We start from the raw sequence: 18,571 nt of genomic DNA on the forward strand, positions 1-18,571 counted from the left end.
CCGCCTTCACGTACTTTGCATGACTCGGCGAAGCAAGCGTGCAAGATTAGGGCTGGACATGATCGTATACTGTACTCTACAGTCGGTGAAGGTAGCCCTAGAACGGCTGCAGGGTCTGTTCGACTGTTGACATTAGATCAACGTTGATGCATCACTCGTGCAACTCGTTTGTTGTGGGGCAACGGGGGTGACGTCGAGAGCAGGCAGGCCGAGACTTGCACGCGGACGCGGACGCACCCGGGGCGCTTTTGCTTGCAAGAAGCTCGGGACTCTCTCCATCCTTACAATCAAACAAACCCTGCCAAAGGCGCCGCCTCATCCCTTTCACACGATATTCCCGCAGAGTCAGCAACACTGCCGGTCCTGCACGCGCCACCTGCCGTCACTGCGCTCTGCCACCGCCGACTCACCCAACCGTTGCGCCTCACGCAGTCGCAACACAGCCTCTTATCAATGAAGCACGCGACCTCTTCTCCATCCGCCCGCCTCTGAGGTGCCAGACACCTGCGCCTCTACCCTTCGCGACGCCCCCTACTGCGCGCGCATCGCCTTCAACATGGCGTTCAACTTCAACTGGTCGCCGCTGATCGCTGACACCGACCGCGTGCGCGACATGCTTACCACCGCGCTGAACAAGTCGCCCAAGCCCCCTATAATCGTCGACGACATCCTGGTGAACGAGCTGAATCTTGGTTCAACGCCGCCCGAGCTGGATATCCTGGAAATTGGCGATTTGGCGGAGGATAGATTCAGAGGGATCTTCAAGATGAGCTACACAGGCGACGCATACTTGACGCTGAAAACACGGGTGCAAGCAAATCCACTCAACACATACCTTTCGACCAAGCCTTCCTTCGCGAGTCCGCAGCCTCTGGCCGCCAGCAGCTCGCTTACCATCCCGCTGCAAATTACACTATCCGATATTCGTCTCTCTGGATTCGTCATCTTGGTCTTCTCCAAGCAGAAAGGCATCACGCTGGTCTTCCGAAACGACCCGCTTGAGTCGCTCAAGGTGTCGTCCACATTTGATGCAATCCCGTTCGTGCGCGACTACCTGCAGAAGACCATCGAGAATCAGCTTAGGGTGCTGTTCATGGAAGATCTGCCGGCAATCATCCACAAACTGTCGCTGCGCTTGTTCAGCTCAGAATATCAGGTCACAGACCTCGTTCAACCCAGAAAGAGCCAGGCAGATTTGAGGGCCCACACTGATCCATTTGCGAGCTTAGCATCTCTGGACGATGACGGCATGCCGCTGGACGGCAACTTGGAGACGCCCGGAGAGACATACGCGAGTTTTTCTCAGAAGAACCTCTTGCGATTAGCCGCGCTTTCTGAGAGCCAGCGAACACTTTCCCTATTTACGCCTCGGGTGAGGGATGCTGTGTACCGCGCCTGGTCGAATGCTAGCGAACGGAAGGATCCTGCGTCTGGCACGAACACCCCAACACACAGAACCACAACGCTGTCAAGAATTCAATCATCATTGGGTAGGCATGGTACAGGGTCATCAGCTACTTCTGGAAGCTCTGACGCAGGATCGCATGCGACGAGACCTACGCTGCCGAGCATTGCATCGTCTGCATCGCTTCAGAGCCTCGGGAGCTCGAGACCGCATCGTCAGCGCAAGAGAAAGAATAGAGTGGTCGATCTTCGGAAGAAAGCCGTGCAGAACGACAATGGCGAGGTCGCGAGCGTTGCTAGCAGCTTCGAAGACAGCGAGAGCACGGGCGGCAGCCACTCGAAGGCGCTCAGCGCGTCCGGCACGCAGCTCACGAGCAATGTCCCTAGCAATGAGCGAGAAGGCGAGCTCGTCACACCTCCCCGGAGTCCGAAGAAAGTCGGCTTCCATGCGGGAAGCAAGGATCAGCAGGTCTACGCGGAAACAGTCCGACCTGGCTCTAGTCGCCGGCCAGTGACGCCCCACCAGCTCTCATCGCAGGCACTGGAAGACGACGACCCTACGCCTCGAGCATCTATGATCATTGCAGACCACGACGATGAGAAGAAGCCGCAGCGCCGCAACTTACCTCGCATGAAGACGCTTCCGGCAAAATCCAAGTCCGTCGACCTGCCTCGCACGCGTTCCGACGCGAACGTCCCAAAACTCGGCGTGCCATTCGGCGAGGGTTCGTCAGGCGGGATCCTGGAACAAGCGTGGATGATGAAGATGGCGCACGAGATCGCCAACCGTGTCGCCGAAGAGAAGTCCAGGGGAGGCGTGTGGGGTCAGGCAAGCTCCGACGACGGAAACGGCGTCGAGGCTCCGCCCGCATACGTCTCGTGAAGAGAGTAATTTCTTGTTTCGGTTCTGGCCAGCTACTTGAGCGGTCTGTTTTTATTGTTGCTTTTGATTCCTTTTTTCGGTCACGACGGGCTCTTGTGTATCACGATACCAATACCCCCTGGGATAGCAAGGCGTTCGGTGGAAAGACGGCATCGGCGCATACCGGCCTGTAACGACTAATGCACGCCTGCTCACAGATCTCTTCTCCAGAGAAAACACAGACACAGGAGAAACACAAGAGACACACACGGGCGCGCTGAGGTTTTTTTCTTGTATTCATAGCACGCGGGCGATCTATACCTCATTAATGCATTGCGCTCCTCACTCTGACATTAATTTGCCTTGCAATCTCGGTTCTTTCAAGTCATCACACCACGACTCTCACTTCGAGCTCGTCCCCTCCTCATCCTCCGCGAGCAAGTTCTCGACAGCCGCGATCTTGTCCTCGGGCGTCTGGCTCTTGTCCGTCCGGCTGCCGACGCGGATGTCGCTCTGGATCCGCACGACGCCGTTCGCGTGCAGCATGCTGTGTGCTTGGCCGATCACGTGCATGACTTGGTCCCAGGGGCCCTCTATTTAGGACGTGTTAGTAAAGAGGGCTTTGAGGAGGCTGGGGCTGGGCTTTGAGATACCTAATGTCGTTCCGGCACTGTGCATTGTGTATTTGACGCCGCTCTTCTTGAGCAGTCGTTGGACGGAGGCTACTTCCTTTGAGACGGAGGCGGTAGGAGTGCCGATTGGGATGAGGCAGAAGTCTAGGTATTCTCAGTCAGCCCGTTACCGTCAATATTTGGGAGTATAAGGACAAGTCAACGTGGTCGCTCGATGCATAGGTAAAGCAAGGCAATAGATAAAGTGATCACTAGAGCCACGGGAGAGGCTTGCCCTCCAACAGGTAATCACGCGACACACATACCAGCAAGGCACGCCGAGGGCGCCGGCAGCGACGTGGGATCCGAGTCCGCCATTCCTTTCAGGACGTGATGCAATTGTGGGGAGGAGTCCATAAACCACTACCGATCACCTCTGGTGTCGTTGATGCCAGAAACCTTCATGAACCTCTCCCCCGCCCGGCCTCGGACGTTGAGCGTGAAACTCACCCGCCACTGGCGCTGCGTGGGGCAGCGAGCTGGGACACCGCGACTTCGCCGCACACAGCTAGGTCGCCGTCGCTAGAGCTGCAGCCTTGTGGACTGGGAATTGCGTCCTGGGATCTACCGCTAACTCACGCGAGCAATCTAACGCACGTGGGACGCGCCGTCGGATTCTTCGACGAGATTTGAGGGCACGCGGGCTTTCTCTCTTCGGGATTCGCAACGCGCTGACGACTGATGTGACACGACACGGTGGAGGCGTTTTATTTTTGGCGAAGGACTGGCTGGGATCCGCAGGCGGGCTTGCGTGGACGGCGTTTCTTTGGGATTGGGTCGCTTCTAGAGCCATACAGGTGAGGGAACAGGGAGCCGCCGGCTCGGTCGCGAGATGACCATCACGGCGTACTACAGCGAGGACGGCGAGGCGCCGCGGTTTTCTACGAGCAAGACGAGGAATGCAATTGCCTGCAGACTGGAGTACCTGAACGAAGGCGGTGCCAATTTTATTTTCAGCATCGTCAGACTGCAGACTGAGCTGCCTCCACTGCTGAGAGGCAAGCTGCTTCGCTTGCGGAAAGACCTCTCCCACGTGCAGACTACCGCGGAACAGGTCAAGTCTTTTCGGGACAACTTCAAGACACTGTTCCCAGCCGATTGTGTCGTGCAACACGATCTCGTACGCCTCGAAAACGGACTGGCCGACTCACTCAACGATGCCATCGACCTTGTTATTCGGCCCTCGCACAGGACTCACCACTACCTACCTCAAAATGAACCTTTTGGCCTTCTGGTGACCGACATGATGCCTGACGCGGGACATGCGATGCTGGAAATCAAACCTAAATGGCTTCTGCAATCATCGAACGCGCCGGCGGACGCGAAAAGATGTCGTACGTGTGCTCTACGGGCTCAGCGAGCGTCTCAGGGTAAATGCACCGCCACCGACGAGCAAGGCAGCTGTCCTCTCGACTTTGTCAGCGAGCACGAGCAGGACCGGCGACGAGCGATGGACAGGGCGACGCGCGAGTCGAAGCTCGCGCACTTCCTGGTCGGAGACGCACAGCCGCTGTTCGCAATACTGCGGGATCAGCAGCGATTCCTGGATCCTCATGGCGTGCTGAGAGTGGCTGGTGCTGATGGCATATACAACTTGTGTCGCGCAATGACTCTCCGGGACTGCACGCTATTCGTCAGGTCGACGGCGCGAGGAATCGAGGCGCGGTTGGGTGATTTGGACTTCAAGCATCCTGAGAAGCTGGGGAGGTGGAAAGACATTGAGCGCCGGCTGATCGACGAGGGTTGGTATACCAACGCCGAAGCTGAGTCGATGTGGCGTGATGAGACGATCTGTCGACTGTCGAGGAATTCCTGAACTCGTCTTATTCGCGGGTAAGAGCTGAGGTCGCATGTAATGCTGCAAACAGTCGCTGTTACTCAAGGCTTCAAGGAGATAACCTGCGAGGCGCACCATGTGCCTCAGCTGACATCTACTTTAAATTTTTTTCAGCAGAAGATACAGTAGCGACGTATTATTTCACGCGCAATACTACCCAACAGAACAGAACTTCGGAGATCAGCTTTTCTTCTGAAACGTTTCGCATTTTCGCGCTATTCAGGGATCTTGCTTGTCCGCTTTACATAGAGTTTTCGCAACCTACATGAAGTACGCTCAGCCGTGCGCAGGGTGGGCTGGCGTGCATGAGACACGGCTGCGTACCGAAGCGATCCTCGCGCGAACGCCAATTGCGTGAGGTAGGGCTCGCAGACATGGCGAGAGGATGAAACCTGGCGAACGTCACATCCCCAGGCCCGAAGGTCGACTATAAGCCGATCAAACAAGTGACACTTCAAGAGCGAGAACGGGGTCGGACGGCACCGCGGCATGCACGCACGCTCGCACGAACCAACGCACACACGGGAACGATCATCCTCGTGGGCGGCAGGGTAAGAATCGTGTTTGCACCTGTGTCATGGGCCACAACGGCTCCCCCGGTATCCGCTGGAGCGAGCCTGTCCGCTCCAAGAATCCGAGCGGACGGAATTGTCGCGAGCGGCCGTCTGTGGTGTCGATAGTCTCCTGTACAGACGCATCAATCAATATCAATCTCGTTCGGCTACGCGGTGACAGCGTACCGGAGACCAATTTATCAGCGCCATCAATCCGGCACTTTATTTCCGGTACGGGCTCGCCGCGGCCCTCGAATTCTCTTGGCTTCTGAGAATCATCGGCATGCAGCTAAGAGGGTCTGAAGACACGGCCAGGCCGCGTTGCCGACGCCAGCGGCACTCAGTTTTCCTTTTCTGGACCTAAGTCGGCGACTACATCTCATAGTCCCGCCACCGAGCAGCCTTCATGCAGCATCATGCCGCGGACACACACTGGCTGCGCGGCGGCGATCAAGACAGTGTGACACGTCTGTGGCCGGGGGAAGGATTTGGAAGGCAGACAGGCTTCCTCTTCTGGAACATGGCAAGTGAAAATAAGGATCGGCAGGGAGCGCAGCGCGTGATGCCGGTGACGTCGCCCATGGCCGGGCGGCCTTGCGAAAAGGTGGGCCTCCACACCCATTGGCCTGACACGCGTGCTAGGGCGAAATGCCGACCTCGACAGGGCCTCGACACGCGGGCGAGAGTCGGGATGGCGGTGGTGGTGGCACTGCAGGTTTCGTGTCGCCGCCGACGACCCTGCCCTCTGCCAACCGTTGCGGGAGTCCGACCTTCCTTTCCTCCATATTCCCCATCCGTACTCCGCCATATATCGTACACTCGTTGCGCACAGAAGACATCTCCATACCCTTGCACCACTGGGGAGATCCTTGACCGCTTGCCAGCCAATTCCTCCTTGCGCCAACCTGAAGGGCTCGGCCCTGCTTCCTTGATCCTTCACCCATCGGACTTCACGCTAGGATGTCGCGAGAAAGATCGGTCAGTCCGGTAGGGACTTCGAAGTTCGAGCAAGCATACGAACCACCGTCGCGCATCGCTCGCCCAGCATCGCCGACGGATTCGAGCACCCTTGACGCTCGGCGACATGCCGTTCATATCAGCAAGCCGTCCAAAGCCTCCACGGTAGATTCGATACTTTCATACGACCACAACGCATATTCTACGGCTCCCACGAGCATCAACAATTCCCCCATAGACGATCATGTCGAGGCTCTGCCCAAATACGCCACTGCTCCCTCTGTCAAACAGTCAGCACCCAGCGAACACGACACAGAACATAACTTCCGTGTAGTCGACCCAGACGAATGGTTCTCACGCTTCCGCTCCGACTCCGACCAGTACGACCCCATCACCGACGAGTGCCCGGACCGCGCAACCCTCGCCGCCGCCTACAACATCCCCATCTACGCCGCCGACGGCACCGCCATGCCCTTCGGCCAAATATACCACCCGGCCACCGCAACTCACACGCGGCAGCTCGTCATCTTCATCCGCCACTTCTACTGCGGCGCCTGCCAGGCGTACCTCAAAGCGCTGAGCGACAACATCACGATGCAGGAGTACTTCTCGATCCCGACGCCGACGTCCATCATCGTCATCGGCTGCGGCCACCCGGAGCTGATCCCTTTCTACAAGCTCAAGACCGGCTGCCCCTTCCCCATCTACGCCGAGCCCAGCCGCGCGCTCTTCAAGCGCCTCGGCATGGTCCTCTCCGTCAACATCGGCATGAAGCGCCCCGAGTACATGAAGGACATCTCGCCCGTCGCCTGGGCCGCGGGCCAGATCACCACCATCCAGAAGGGCGTCAAGATGCGCCAGGCCGAGCTCAACAAGTCGAAGCTCGAGGCGTCGGAGCGCCGCAGGCGGCAGGCTGAGATCGACAAGGACGTCGCGCGGCTGGAGCAGTTGGAGGCGCATGAGGAGGAACGCTCGATCACGACGAGCTCCATTGGCTCGGGCGGCAGGGGCGAGGACAAGTTGGTGATTCGCAAGAGGGACGTCGTGAAGGGCGGCAACATCTTCCAGATCGGAGGCGAGTTCTTGTTCGAGGAGGGAGAGGTTGTATGGTGCCATCGCATGAAGAATTACAGGAACCACGCGGAGGTGGACGTCATTCGCAAGGTTTTGGAGCTGGACGATTAAGCTTGCAGTGGCATCTCGAAGAAAATTTACTTTTCCTCGTCGGCTCTGCCGAAAATACACCAGTATGGCGAGGGAAATAATGCGGAGCAGGTGCTCTGCGACAAGTCTCTCTCGGCCTGACGCGCAAAACAAGACGCTTGCACGTAATCGGCATCGGAAGGTACAGGACCGTGCGTAGAAGCTCTTGGGAGGTACTTGCCTTTCCTTAGTCCTCGATCTAGAATCTGACAAAGAGGAGATATGATGCGATTTGAGGGGTGGAGAGGGTGCGAAGTTCAGCGCAGGCGCTTGGAGTTTTTCGTTGCGACATTGAAGCATCTGATTCCCTAGTGAGAATCCCGATTGCACGGTCGGCCACATTGAGTTGAAGAGATAGAAGCTGTCCTGCGGTACAGCATTGTGTTACATATAATCAGTTCACAGCACATACGAATAATGAATTGGAAATCACAGCATCATCTGGTCCAATACCCTGCCTGACGCGATTTCGGGCCCTCATGACGAACTGCGCGTATGGACCGGTGAGTGCATTAACATTGGCTAAGCATCATGAGGCGCAACCAAGCATCAAGCAAGGTAGCAGGGAAGCATCAGATCGATACTTGATCCGGCAACCTAGGAGCCGCAGACCCGATTTTTCTCGACCTTCTCCAGCTTCCAATGGATCTCGCATTTATCCGGTCAGACCGCACCCGCAATCTGGAGAACGATCTGAGGGGAACACGCTCGGATGTCGGCATCTATGGGTCTCGATAGACTGTATTGAAGCTCTCAATCTTGAACCGCGATGTAACGGCTGATGGGCATTACGATGAATAAGTCGTTCTCAGGGCTATAGCATGGTATCCTGTGAGCCTGAACACAAGAAAGTGCATGCTCTCTGCTCCTCACAACGTCGAACTGATGGAGCATTGCAACTCGCCCACGAGATAATCCATCAATGTCACACTTTAGGCTCTATGGATCAAGGCATGCCGAGCAAAATGACGATTGCTGGTTCAATTCATCCGGGCACAGCATTCAAAATGCTTCGCGAGAACATGCAACGATAGGCAATCCAAATCTGCATTCCACCAGAACACGAGCAACATGAGGAGCTCCAGCATCCTCTCGTGCCTCCCATTGGCAGCTGCCCAGTACTACAGCTACAATCCCGCTGGAATCGACACCACCGTCTCCGTCAAAATCAATGGCAACAACAAGCACCAAACCATGATCGGAGGCGGCTGCTCCGGCGCCTTCGGCATCGCTTGCGACCAGTTCGGTGCCGCCGGCCTGTCCTACGCCAACCAGCAGGAAGTGACCAAGACGCTGTTCGACCAGAACATGGGCGCGTTGTCCGTGGTGCGCAACCTCATCGTCTCCACGCCGCAGGGCTCTATCCTGCGCTCGTGCCCCGCGACTCCGGCCGGTCCGTTCAATTACACTTGGGACGGCAACGACAATTGCCAGGTCAACTTGACCACGACGGCGAAGAAGTACAACCCCGACCTCTTCGTCTACGCCGATGCCTGGTCGGCGCCGGGCTGTATGAAGAGCAACAAGAACGAGAGCGACGGCGGCTTGCTCTGCGGTGTGCGAGGCAGCAACTGTACGGCTGACTGGCGGCAAGCGTACGCGGACTACTTGCTGCAGATCGTGCGGTTCTACAAGGAGAAGGTCAACGTCACTGTCTCCATGCTTGGCGCGTACAACGAGCCGGACTTCAACCCGGGGTATTACTCTAGCATGCTTTCTGATGGCTACCAGGCGAAGGACTTCCTGGAGGTCTTGTACCCAGCCGTCAAGAAGGCGTTCCCGGATATGAAAGTCGCGTGCTGCGATGCGACTGGCGCGCGGCAGTTGAGGGATATCTTGTACCAGCTGAACAGGATTGGTGGAGGGCATCTGTATGATGTGGCGGTAAGTGATGGGCCGAATCCCCGCTTAGAATGACACTGATTGATCCCTGCGGCAGACCTGGCACAACTATCAATCCGAACCGAAGGAGGAATACAACACGCTCGGCCAACCAAACCTCGAGACAGAGTGGGCAGATGTAGGACGACGATCCAGCGACCATGACCGCTGTGTTTACTGACTTCTGTCCCAGGGTACTGGCGATTGGAACGGCAACTGGGACGTGACCGGACAATTGGCGTAAGTCAACCATCCCACTCGCACCGGCACCGCACCCCGCTAACTCCCCAACAGCGAGGGCTTCCAATGGGCAATCTACATGCACAACGCCTTCACTCGCTCCTCAACCTCCGGCTACACCCACTGGTGGTGCGCGCAGAACACGACCGGCGACAACGCTCTCATCAAGCTCGACGGCGACTCGTACAGCGTCTCCGGCCGCCTGTGGGCCTTCGCTGGGTACTTCCGCTTCGCACGGCCGGGCTCTGTGCGGGTTGACGCAAGCAGCAGCGCGGAGGATGTATACGTGTCGTCGTTTGTTAATGAGAACGGGACTGTTGCCGTTCCGGTCATCAATGCGGCGCACTTTGCGCAGGAGATTGATGTTGATATGGAGGGCTTTGGAGGCTTGACCAAGGCTACCGCTTATCTGACGGACAACATGCACAATGTGAGCTGCGTAGACCAATTTGCTTTGAAGGGGGAGAGGTTCAGGGCCAAGGTTGAGGCCAGGAGCATGAAGACCTTCTTTCTAGAGAAGTGAAGTGGGAAAGGGTCAGGAGATGGATCATGATAGAATCTAAGACCGTCGATAGAGTTAACCAGTCGAAGTTGAATTGCCGGCGCCGTACCCTACGTTCCGCTTGCATTTCCGGCTGGTTCAGCTCATCTCAGGTTGCTCAGAGCAGGAGGGCGGTGGTAGGTACCGCATGGTCATTCCCCCGATCAGGCAACAATGAGAGTCAAAGTCAGGAGGATAGAAATATCTCCTGACGTGTTGTCGCTGCTCCGCCAGCTTCTCGGCCGTACGAGCCTTGGCTTTGTTCTGTCCGCTGAGAGCCTGGAGGCACCCAGTGGCGCAGTGCAGCTGCACGGGCGAGAGTGCAGGTTTGCGCTAGACCAATTCGGGGCTCGACTGCGAGTGGGTTGATGCGCGCCAATCACGTCCACGTACCGAGATAGCAAGTACTTCACTTCGCGTCGCCATCGCAATGTCCATGGACCGCAGCATGCCACATGTCGAGAGGTCGCGTATGGTGCCCGATCTGGGCGTCATGTCAACGTGTGTCAGCTCTTTGTACTCTCGGCCGTCGGCTCAGCCTCATTGTTTGTTCTATCCCCAAAAGAGCAGACATTGCGAGGCATACGTCCGTTAAGGCACCATGATCCAGGTAGGATGACTTCGAGCATACAGTTGGCTCACTCTATAAGACCGCATCTCCAGCGATACTTTCTCATATCCTTTCTCATCCGCAAGCACATCCAAACAATACAGTGAACATCACTCAAAGATAACAACAATACCAACGCCCTCAGAATCTGGTCTTTTCCACAACCAACTAACCAACAACTTCGGACAATGGCTTCCGAGCAACCTCAACAAGACGAATGGAGAGAATGCACCTTCGACACGTGCACTATCGAGCAAAGCATTTTCCAATACCGACCCAGCTTGCCCGCCAATGCGTTCTTCATCGCAATCTTCGGTGTCAGCATGATCATCCATATGTACCAAGGATATCGCTGGAAGCAATGGACTTTTGCCGCCTTGTTCGCACTCGGGTGTGCCTCGGAGATGATCGGCTATGGCGGTAGAATCATGATGTACCAGAACCCGTGGAACTACACGGGCTTCATGGTGCAAATTGGTGAGATTGTGTGGCATGTTGACAGACGGACCAAGAAGTACTGACTCTGGTAGTATGCATCACCTTCGCGCCAGTCTTCATGTCAGCCGCTATTTACATCACCTTGTACAAGAGGTAAGCGACACCGAAATATCGAGCTGAAACCATTCAAGCTGACAGCCACCCCAGCATCATGCGCTTGTCCCCAACAAGCGCCCAGTTCGAGCCCGCGCTCTACTGCCAGATCTTCATCCCGTGCGACTGCATCTGCCTCGTCCTCCAAGCCGTCGGCGGTGCCATGTCCTCTCAATCCGACGGCACATCCCAACTGGGCGTCGACCTCGGCCTCGCCGGCCTCTCGCTGCAGGTCATCGTCCTCTTCCTATTCATCGTCCTCTCGATCCAATACGCCTTCCGCTACCGCAGCGACGTCGCAGCCAACAAAGTATCGGGCGCAGGTCTGGACTCCAAGTTCAAGTTCTTCCTTACGTTCCTCAGCCTGGCGACCTTGGTGATTTTCATCCGATGCGTGTTCCGTATCTACGAGCTTAGCGAGGGCTACTCTGGGTCGGCGTTCCACAACGAGGGCATCTTCATTGGATTGGAGAGCGTGTAAGTTCCCTAGCATACCTTCTGTCGTCTGACCCTGGGCTTTTGAACTGACACAAGCTTAGAATGATCATGCTTGCCGCCCTAGCGATGAACATCGGCCACCCAGGCCTCGTCTTCGATCCTCGCAAGAAGGACTCCTACGCTACAACGACCGGTGTGAAGAATACAGATTACACCAGCAGCGAAGAGAACAAGACGAGCACTTCAGTGTAAGCACTGCATTCCGTGGAAGCTCTGGGTAATCGCAGATCTCGGTTTTCCCTTTGTCAATTCGGTCACTGCTCAAGGTCAATCTCTTTGGGCGCTCAGATAGATCGTGAATGATTCTAAATGCACAGCAACTTAGCCATCTCTGCTATCGAGCTGCTTTCTCCGAGGCCAAATTCATCATCCTGGATCCACTTCTCAACCTCACTTCCCCTCCCCTTGCCTCCTTCCGGCCCCATCCTCCTCCCCCGACTGCAACTCATGCACATGCCTCTCAGCCGGCAACTCCATAGGCGGTGACCCATCCATCGGCTTCGGCGAATGCTGATCCGTATAAAAGCTCGCATCTGGATGCGAGAACTGGCTCGAGTACGTCGGGAAACTCTGCGGCGACAGCACCGGCGGCGAGCTGCCGACGCTGTACGCCTGCCAGGAGTCTTTCTCCTGCTGCGCGAAGTAGGGCGAGGATTGCAGTGGCGTTCCGGCGGGGAAGGGGCAGGAGGTTTGTTGGATTTGGGGAGGTTGCGAGCGGCGTTTGCGGCGGAGGAGGACGATGAGGATTAGGGCTGTGAGAGCGAGAACGAAGACGGCGATGCCAGCGCCGATGCCGGCTTTGGCGCCGACGGAGAGGCCTTCTGGGCTTGGGGTTTGTTGGGATGTGACGTTGCTGTTGCTTGTTGCGTCGGTAGATGGTGAGGCCGGTGTTGCGGTTGTGGATGCTGCGGCGGAATTGGTCGATGGCGATGCTTTTCCTTTGGCGTTGATCAAGACCACCGATGTTGGCTGACTGTATGTTGCCAGCTGAGACACGTAGGTAGGTGTATCTGTTCGACTTCGGTCAATAGATTCCTCTGAATTGAGAGCTTTACTTCAATCGTAGGTTGGACTTACAGCCAGAGACCGGCTGGTCGCTCCAAGTCTTCGACCCCTTCGCATCCGTCATAGGGGAGAAGTAGCTTGTCTCGCCGCCGTGGGTCTTGGGCACTGTGACTATATTAGAAGACAGCGGAAACACCGAGCACTTAGGGGTCTCGTGCGTGACACATAAGGAGCCAAGGCTGTCGGGGCGTAGAAAGCCACTCTGGCGTTTGATCCCATGGCTTGACAACCTCTTGGCTCGAGGCGTAGCAGATCTGTGGTCGAGTTCCATTCACATCCGCAGCTTTCAGGCGAATGGCATGCCCATGTGTCGCGGACACCAGGTGGGTCCACGCAGTTGACTAAAGCGATCCACGGTGATAGCGCTGGGCATTGTTAGTTTGGGCTATGTCCATGAAGACAGGGCTTAGACTCCGATACTAGTATTGAAACCGCACTTATACGGGCAGACCTCGTCTTTATAAGTAATATCTGTGCAGCCATACTGGTAAGTGTTGCCGGTGTCATGATTCCAGCAGCTATTGCCGCTCAAACAGACGTCGCCGAGCAAACAACAAGCCGATTGCCCATCGTTCGTACAGGGCACGAGGCTCGCCGGCGCGCGGTTTTCAGCACCAGGACCATAGTAGCACTGCTGCTGAGCATAGGCGGACAACGCAGAATATGGTATCACAATAAGCGACAAGCGAAGGAAATGAGCCATCGTGTCGGATAGTCAAAAGATTGACCGCTCCAGACCAGGAGAAAGGAGTTGCAGAGAGGAAATCTCTCAGGGGAACTTCAAAAGGCATCTCGTTTTCTTCTTGTTTCCGCTGTGCAACATAAGCGCCGTATCACTGCCAACATGCAGCCAGAGTCCAGCCTCTCAGCCGCGAGCTTATATCACACACGACACGAGTTGCCGACGGAGGCGCCGTGTCAGGTGCAGAAGCGAGTGGCATTACTTGCGTCTGCATGAGAACTGTGCGACCGGAACTCCTGGGCTAAGGCGGCTATCCGTCGCCAAGTTGCGCTTCATGTGAAGCGCGACAAGGATCGAGGTTGTTGGGGAGTCTACACAATTGACTTGCCTACAATCTGTTGAACGCAGATCGTGGGTGTTGATTCGTAGCTTTGAAAAAGAGGCTGTCGTCGCTGCCAAGGTTTTCAGAGGATAACTGTGTCGAAAATGGCGAAACGCGGCTCCAGATCTGTCGGCCTCCGCCCAATTGCTTGCCGTTCGCACGTAGCAGGTAATAAATCTCAGAGCTGAGATTGCCTTGCAGCAACATCCGTCAGCATCAGCTTCACGCGGCTGGCGCAGACATGGGGCTGAATTCATTATATCAGGCGACATCCTTGCCCTATTGGGCTGATGCATGCAGCGAGAGTCCAATTTCTTGTTACCTTCAGTCTTGCGATTCTGAAGCTGCTGACCAATGCAAAAAGCTGGTTTCCTCCGGACATACTGATGAGTTGCGAGCAGAACTTGCGATGCGCAGCAAATCATCGCCGCCGCTGCCCATTAGCACTGTCGACATAGACATTCCAGTAAATCGCCTGCGCCGGAGTGTGCGCCTCTCCATCTCGCCGAGCAATCGATAGGACTAGGACTGGAGAATCAACGATGAGCGGCTGAGCAACGGTACTATGAGAATCAGGTGGACATGGAAAAATAAATCGATTTGCATCTTGTGCCCCAAACTCCTTTACCCACGGTTCTCGTGCCCGTTTTAACCCACAACCATCCAATATGATCCTCCAAGCGTGAAAGCAAGCACCAGCGCCGTCAAAATGCCCGCACCGGCTTTGTCTCCGCCCGTGACCGGGTCTGTGTAGACAGCCGGCCTGTCGTCCGGAGTGCCGGCATCGGTACCAGCGTTGGGATCGCCCTCACTTTTACCGCCGGTGTCTCGCGTGTAAGGGGGCTTCAGATCTGCTATTCGGAGCATGTTGGATCCAATTGCGGACAGTGCACTCATTTGCTGGCCGACACCTTTAGATCCGTCCCAGGTTGTTTGCGTCCATTTCATGCCACAAGTGCTTCCGTCATCGCCACCGCTGCATTGGCCTCCTGCGGCCGTTCCGCTGGCCTTGATGTAGGGCCAGATTTGGTCGGCGAGCTCGGGGACAAGTTGTGCTGTGACGGCGAGCCAGCGCATCGTGTAGCCTTTGAATGTGAATCCGTTCGTGTCGCAGTTTCCGATCGGCTCGCAAGCGGTTTCGACTATAATCTGTCGGGTTGCAAAGAATTCTTTGAAGGTGCGATCGACGAGACCTTTGAGGGGCGGCATCCACTTGGCGTCTTCGGTCTGTTCATTGCTGGTTAGTACATGCGCGATAATCTACGAGAGGTGCGGGACTTACCTGGTTATATAGGTATGCGAGTCCAGCCACGTAGAAGCCGTAGTTGTAGGACCATTGCTGATCGTTGGCAACCGAGCAGTCCTTGCCGATGTCCGTTCCGTCGTTGACCTGGAAAGAATCCTTCTCGAAGAGCACCGAGCCTGAGAACCAATTCCATTCCTTTTCCGCCCATTCAATGAAAGTGTGGTTCCTAGTGTATCTCGCCAGCTGGCTCGTCAAGAGGAAGAATCCACCGTTCGCTGCAATGTTCTTGTAGTTGTAACCGTTGTTCCATCCGAACATCTGCCATCTCAAACCACCACCGCAGTTGTCGTCCCATCGACTAGCCTGGCCGTTAAACACTGATTGCGCCATGGCTGCCCATGACGGCGCGTTTTCGGTCGGAGCAGGGTAGTTGTACTCGGCCGCTTGCATCGCAGCAAAAGCCCAGAAGATCTGGTCATCGTTGCCTTCTGTTTTACTTTGATTGGAAGGGACGAAACTTTCGCCGCCTTTCGGTCCAGCCTGGTGACTAATGGCTTGTGTGGTTTTCTCGTTGTATGTCGTGTCTCCAGTGTCTATGCGCAGGCAAAAGGTCAGCCAAATTGGACAGCACGGCTTGCCACTTGATGCAACATACAAAACCAATACTCAACCAAGTTCATGAACATAGCACCGGCTTCCCACCAATAGTACGGATCAGGCAAGTTTCCAGGAGTGTCGCCGGGCTGATATCCGGTATAGTAGTTCATCATGTTCTTTGCGATGATTGAGGTTGCAGATTTGATCGAATCCTGGTCGTCGACGTTCACATCGATACCCACGGCCTGGCTGGCCAGCAGCGCCGTGCTGGCCCATTTCAATAATGACCTCATCGTTGCCCAGTATGTCACAAACAAAAAGAGAGTATAGCGACAGACACAGAGTGAGAGAGCGTGGGGACTGGGCACGAAGAGGGAGGAAAGCTTGGATTGCGACAAGAAACACGAAGCGTAAGACTAGTGCGGCTACATTACCCTGGAGTACGCGTTGACGACAGCATCGGCCTCAAAGACCCACCAGTACCGGCAGTGCAAGGGCCAGCCAGGAGTGCCCATGGGCGCGGAGTGGGCTAAGGGAGGCAGGGAGCGATGGCTGAAGGATGGGCTGCGCCGGCGCTCAGGGGCACGCGCGTTCGGCGAGTGCGCGGTGCCAGCATGACGCAGAGAGCGATGCGACAGGCCAGTGTGAGGGAGAGGGTGAAGTGATGCGCCCGCCGCCAGCCGCCGCCGTGTTGCATGCGGCTCACGGACGCGTGGCAGCGGGTGCGTGCTAAAATAAGCCTCGCAAGCATCGCCAAGCTCGGGTATGCTTCCGCCGTTGGCGCGGGCGGTTGCCAGGCGCCTATCTCTCGTCATCTGTCTCGCCTTGTCCTGCTGTTGATCGACCTACATAACTATTGTTGTGCCAAAACACCGAATACAATCATCATGGCCAGCATGACAACACAACACGGCTGAGACTCGATCACGGGCGTATCCGCTGGTCTCTTCAAGAAACTTTTAAGCCTTTCACTAACGCCTCTAAGCCCTCAGCCACGGGGAACGGTCAATCTCGGTTCGTCCCATCGAGGGCCCCCACGTCGTCTGACCGTCGGGCGAGACCTGCCACCTCAAGGCTGATCGCATCAGAAATTCGGACTCTCATTCTGAAAACTAAAATACATTTGAATTCACTGCCGGGATATCCGAAAACTCCTGAAGCAGGCCTCGCTCACTTTGCCTTCGGCCAAACGTCTCTCATAAAGGACTCAATATCCTCCACGAACAGCTTAGGCACCTCCCAGGCGGCGAAGTGCCCACCTTCCTTGTGCTCTCGATACCAGACCATGTTTCCTGTCGTCTCTGCCCACGCTTTAGGCACCGGAGCAAGCTCTTGCGGATGCCACGAGTAGCCCATGGGCTTTTTCATGTAGAAAGCTGGGTCGTTGTGGAAGAAGGTGGGGTTCGCGCCGAAAAATTGACGGTAAGGGTAGATGGCGCGAGGGAAAGAGTCTGTGAGCCAGTACAGCGTCACGGAATCCAGCAGTTCGTCTACAGACGGGCTCTCGGCTGTCCATGACAGGAGCTTCTCGCCGACCCTGCAAAAATGCATTGTCAGCATACGCCAATCCGTTCTGTGCTGATGCGACTTACCACGCCAGCAGTGCAACCGGACTAGAGGACAGCACGAGCCCAATAGTCGCCGGGCGAGTGCCGTGCTCGCGCGCATAGGCGTTGCCGACCGTGCCGAAGTTGTTGTATCTCTCGAGACCGCGCTTCTCCTTGTCGCTCAAGCCATCAGGCTCTCCCTGAACGCCGATGAAAAGATTCACTATCCTCAGTCAGCTCAACCTTTCAGCACGGTCGTTCCTGTCGCATGAGGAAACCTACAATGCGCCGCCTTGCACGACTCCGCGGTAACTGCCAACACCCTCGACACGAAGCTGCCAATATCGCCACCCTGGGCAATATACCCAGCACCAAACCCAAGCCCATGCATAAGCTTATCCATCACCCTTGCAATCCCTTCCGTGTTGAAATTCTGATCCAACGGCGGCCCAGAGCTATACGAGTAGCCCGGCAGCGACGGCACGACGACATGAAAAGGCAAGTCATCCGGCGTATACTTATTCTTCAGCACGTCCAGCGCACCCAAAAACTCCAGCGGCGAGCCAGGCCATCCGTGCAACAGCAGCAGTGGCACGGCGTCCGCTTTCTTAGAGAAGAGCGCAAGGAAGTGGATGTCAAACGTGAAGCCCGTGTCGTCGTCGTTGATTGGCGCGGTGAAGTTGGGGAAGCTGTTGATGCGGTCTTCGCACTTTCGCCAGTCGTACTTCGTCTCCCAGTGCTCCTTTGTCTTCGCCAGCCAGTCGCGCGAGATGCCGAAGGAGGTGAAGTCTTTGACGTCCGCGACGCTGTTCTCGTACGTTTTGGGACCGATTTTGGAGAGCTTCAGCAGCTGCTTGAAGTCTGAGAGCTCTTGATCTGAGATGTGGGCTTTGAAGGGTTTGGGCTTGAGGGAGGCGCCAGAAGGTAGGTCGGCGAACGACATTTTGGATAGATTATGTATCAGATGAAAGTGCTATTTGTACGACTACGATATTATCCGAGTGAGGCGACAGATAGATCGCCGTAGGAGCTGCTGGAAGAATTTATTGTTTGTTTTGGATGGAGGGGCACCTGCTATTGAGCTCATGCGGTGGGCCTGCGAAAGTGGAGTAGGTTTCGGCATGCCGTTTTGACTTCATCCGTTACACCGAGCTCGACGAACTTCACGCGCCCTGGGCAAGCTGCAAACCGATCACAATTCCT

At 56.0% G+C, this 18,571-nt stretch overlaps 9 protein-coding genes across 9 annotated transcripts; 5 read left to right on the forward strand and 4 right to left on the reverse strand.

Annotated features, from left to right (window-relative positions):
- Positions 1–556: 556 nt before the first annotated feature.
- Positions 557–2,287, forward strand: mdm34 (Mitochondrial distribution and morphology protein 34; the record flags this gene model as incomplete). The annotated part of the gene is made up of 1 exon (XM_069369816.1): positions 557–2,287. One exon carries the CDS (start codon positions 557–559, stop codon positions 2,285–2,287), a length of 1,731 nt encoding a protein of 576 aa, XP_069233407.1.
- A 252-nt stretch (positions 2,288–2,539) lies between these two features.
- WHR41_01211 (uncharacterized protein) lies at positions 2,540–3,557 on the reverse strand. The gene is made up of 3 exons (XM_069369817.1): positions 3,204–3,557; positions 2,920–3,042; positions 2,540–2,859 (listed from the first exon to the last, which is right to left on the reverse strand). The coding sequence occupies exons 1-3, from the start codon at positions 3,292–3,294 to the stop codon at positions 2,669–2,671; spliced, it is 405 nt and encodes a 134-aa protein (XP_069233408.1). The 5' UTR covers positions 3,295–3,557; the 3' UTR covers positions 2,540–2,668.
- A 212-nt stretch (positions 3,558–3,769) lies between these two features.
- On the forward strand, positions 3,770–4,753 carry WHR41_01212 (uncharacterized protein; the record flags this gene model as incomplete). Its single annotated transcript, XM_069369818.1, has 1 exon — positions 3,770–4,753. One exon carries the CDS (start codon positions 3,770–3,772, stop codon positions 4,751–4,753), a length of 984 nt encoding a protein of 327 aa, XP_069233409.1.
- Positions 4,754–6,288: 1,535 nt separating this feature from the next.
- Positions 6,289–7,470, forward strand: WHR41_01213 (uncharacterized protein; the record flags this gene model as incomplete). Its single annotated transcript, XM_069369819.1, has 1 exon — positions 6,289–7,470. The coding sequence occupies one exon, from the start codon at positions 6,289–6,291 to the stop codon at positions 7,468–7,470; it is 1,182 nt and encodes a 393-aa protein (XP_069233410.1).
- A 1,089-nt stretch (positions 7,471–8,559) lies between these two features.
- Positions 8,560–10,132, forward strand: WHR41_01214 (uncharacterized protein; the record flags this gene model as incomplete). Its single annotated transcript, XM_069369820.1, has 4 exons — positions 8,560–9,372; positions 9,428–9,508; positions 9,563–9,609; positions 9,664–10,132. 4 exons carry the CDS (start codon positions 8,560–8,562, stop codon positions 10,130–10,132), a joined length of 1,410 nt encoding a protein of 469 aa, XP_069233411.1.
- A 731-nt stretch (positions 10,133–10,863) lies between these two features.
- On the forward strand, positions 10,864–12,211 carry WHR41_01215 (uncharacterized protein). The gene is made up of 4 exons (XM_069369821.1): positions 10,864–11,237; positions 11,291–11,351; positions 11,406–11,828; positions 11,891–12,211. Exons 1-4 carry the CDS (start codon positions 10,949–10,951, stop codon positions 12,039–12,041), a joined length of 924 nt encoding a protein of 307 aa, XP_069233412.1. The 5' UTR covers positions 10,864–10,948; the 3' UTR covers positions 12,042–12,211.
- Positions 12,212–12,239: 28 nt separating this feature from the next.
- WHR41_01216 (uncharacterized protein) lies at positions 12,240–13,133 on the reverse strand (the record flags this gene model as incomplete). Its single annotated transcript, XM_069369822.1, has 3 exons — positions 12,240–12,859; positions 12,927–13,019; positions 13,073–13,133. The coding sequence occupies 3 exons, from the start codon at positions 13,131–13,133 to the stop codon at positions 12,240–12,242; spliced, it is 774 nt and encodes a 257-aa protein (XP_069233413.1).
- A 1,493-nt stretch (positions 13,134–14,626) lies between these two features.
- On the reverse strand, positions 14,627–16,472 carry WHR41_01217 (uncharacterized protein; the record flags this gene model as incomplete). Its single annotated transcript, XM_069369823.1, has 3 exons — positions 15,880–16,472; positions 15,261–15,817; positions 14,627–15,205 (listed from the first exon to the last, which is right to left on the reverse strand). The coding sequence occupies exons 1-3, from the start codon at positions 16,112–16,114 to the stop codon at positions 14,627–14,629; spliced, it is 1,371 nt and encodes a 456-aa protein (XP_069233414.1). The 5' UTR covers positions 16,115–16,472.
- A 428-nt stretch (positions 16,473–16,900) lies between these two features.
- WHR41_01218 (uncharacterized protein) lies at positions 16,901–18,406 on the reverse strand. Its single transcript, XM_069369824.1, has 3 exons — positions 17,651–18,406; positions 17,414–17,591; positions 16,901–17,358 (listed from the first exon to the last, which is right to left on the reverse strand). The coding sequence occupies exons 1-3, from the start codon at positions 18,309–18,311 to the stop codon at positions 16,992–16,994; spliced, it is 1,206 nt and encodes a 401-aa protein (XP_069233405.1). The 5' UTR covers positions 18,312–18,406; the 3' UTR covers positions 16,901–16,991.
- Positions 18,407–18,571: the final 165 nt, after the last annotated feature.

The sequence above is a fragment of the Cladosporium halotolerans genome, assembly GCF_011745625.1.
Source record: "Cladosporium halotolerans strain TM138-S3 chromosome Unknown Sca3, whole genome shotgun sequence".
Taxonomy (NCBI): domain Eukaryota; kingdom Fungi; phylum Ascomycota; class Dothideomycetes; order Cladosporiales; family Cladosporiaceae; genus Cladosporium; species Cladosporium halotolerans.